This window comes from Pan troglodytes, chromosome 2 (genome assembly GCF_028858775.2).
Source record: "Pan troglodytes isolate AG18354 chromosome 2, NHGRI_mPanTro3-v2.0_pri, whole genome shotgun sequence".
Classification (NCBI taxonomy): Eukaryota; Metazoa; Chordata; class Mammalia; order Primates; family Hominidae; genus Pan; species Pan troglodytes.
Window position 1 is genome coordinate 43,222,556 of NC_086015.1, and position 988 is coordinate 43,223,543.

A 988-nucleotide genomic window follows, 5' to 3' on the forward strand; every position below is an offset into this window, starting at 1 on the left:
GCAAGGGGCTGGAGACTAAGGTGAGTTTTAGTGTTTTGTTTGGTCTAGGATTAGAGTCGGGGTGCAGGCAGGGTTTAGGCTTTAGTGTTTAATATTCAGTGTTCAGACGTTTATAGTTAAGAGCAGTGCAGTCTCTTGGTACACAGCTGTGAAGAGGACACTCCGCAGACTCGGTGCCCACCAGCAGCCTCCCCTGTGTCTCTGTGACCGTGGCGGCAAAGATGGACTCAGGAGTGCAAGTTGCTGATGAAGTATGTCACATTTTTTATGACATAAAAGTTCATAAATGCTCCACATCAGAAGAAATCAAGAAAAGAAGACTGTCATTTTTTGTCTCAGTGCAGACAAAAAGTGCATCATTGTAGAAGAGGGCAAAGAGATCTCAGCTGGAGATATTGGTGTAACCATAACTGGTCCTTTCAAGCACTTTGTGGGAATGCTTCCTGAAAAAGATTGCTGCTATGCTTTATATGATGCAAGCTTTGAAACGAAGAAATCCAGAAGAGTATTGTTTGTTTGTTTGTTTGTTTTTGTGGGCACCAGAACTACCACCTCTGAAAAGTAAAATGATCTACACAAGCTGTAAGGATGCAATCAAAAAGAAATTTCAAGCAAATGGACCAGAAGATCTCAACTGGGCTTGTATTGCTGAAAAGTTAGATGGGTACTTAATTGCAGCTTTTGAAGGATGCTCTGTGTAGGCCATCATTCAGTGCCACAAATGGAAAGCTTCCATGTTTAATGTTATCCGCTTGCTATATAAATAAAGCAAACATATGTTTTTAAAAAAGAGAAAACAAGAGTAGTGCTCAGATAGAATGTGTAGCTCATGGAATTCAGTACTGGGAGTCATGTTTAGTTCCTGGTGTGTGCATTTGCTAAACAGGATTCCACTAAACAGCCAAGGATTCATACCCTCTTTTAATTAAATAATAGAAGCCAAATGAGCATTGTCTTAGTGTTTGGGGAGAAATGTGTAACCCTAGAA

The 988-nt window shown here is 40.5% G+C and overlaps 1 protein-coding gene across 1 annotated transcript; it reads left to right on the forward strand.

Annotated features, from left to right (window-relative positions):
- Nucleotides 1–221: 221 nt before the first annotated feature.
- Nucleotides 222–701, forward strand: LOC100609313 (destrin). The gene is given in 3 exon segments (XM_009445240.1): nucleotides 222–318; nucleotides 321–501; nucleotides 503–701. Coding segments are annotated over 3 exon segments (477 nt in total).
- Nucleotides 702–988: the final 287 nt, after the last annotated feature.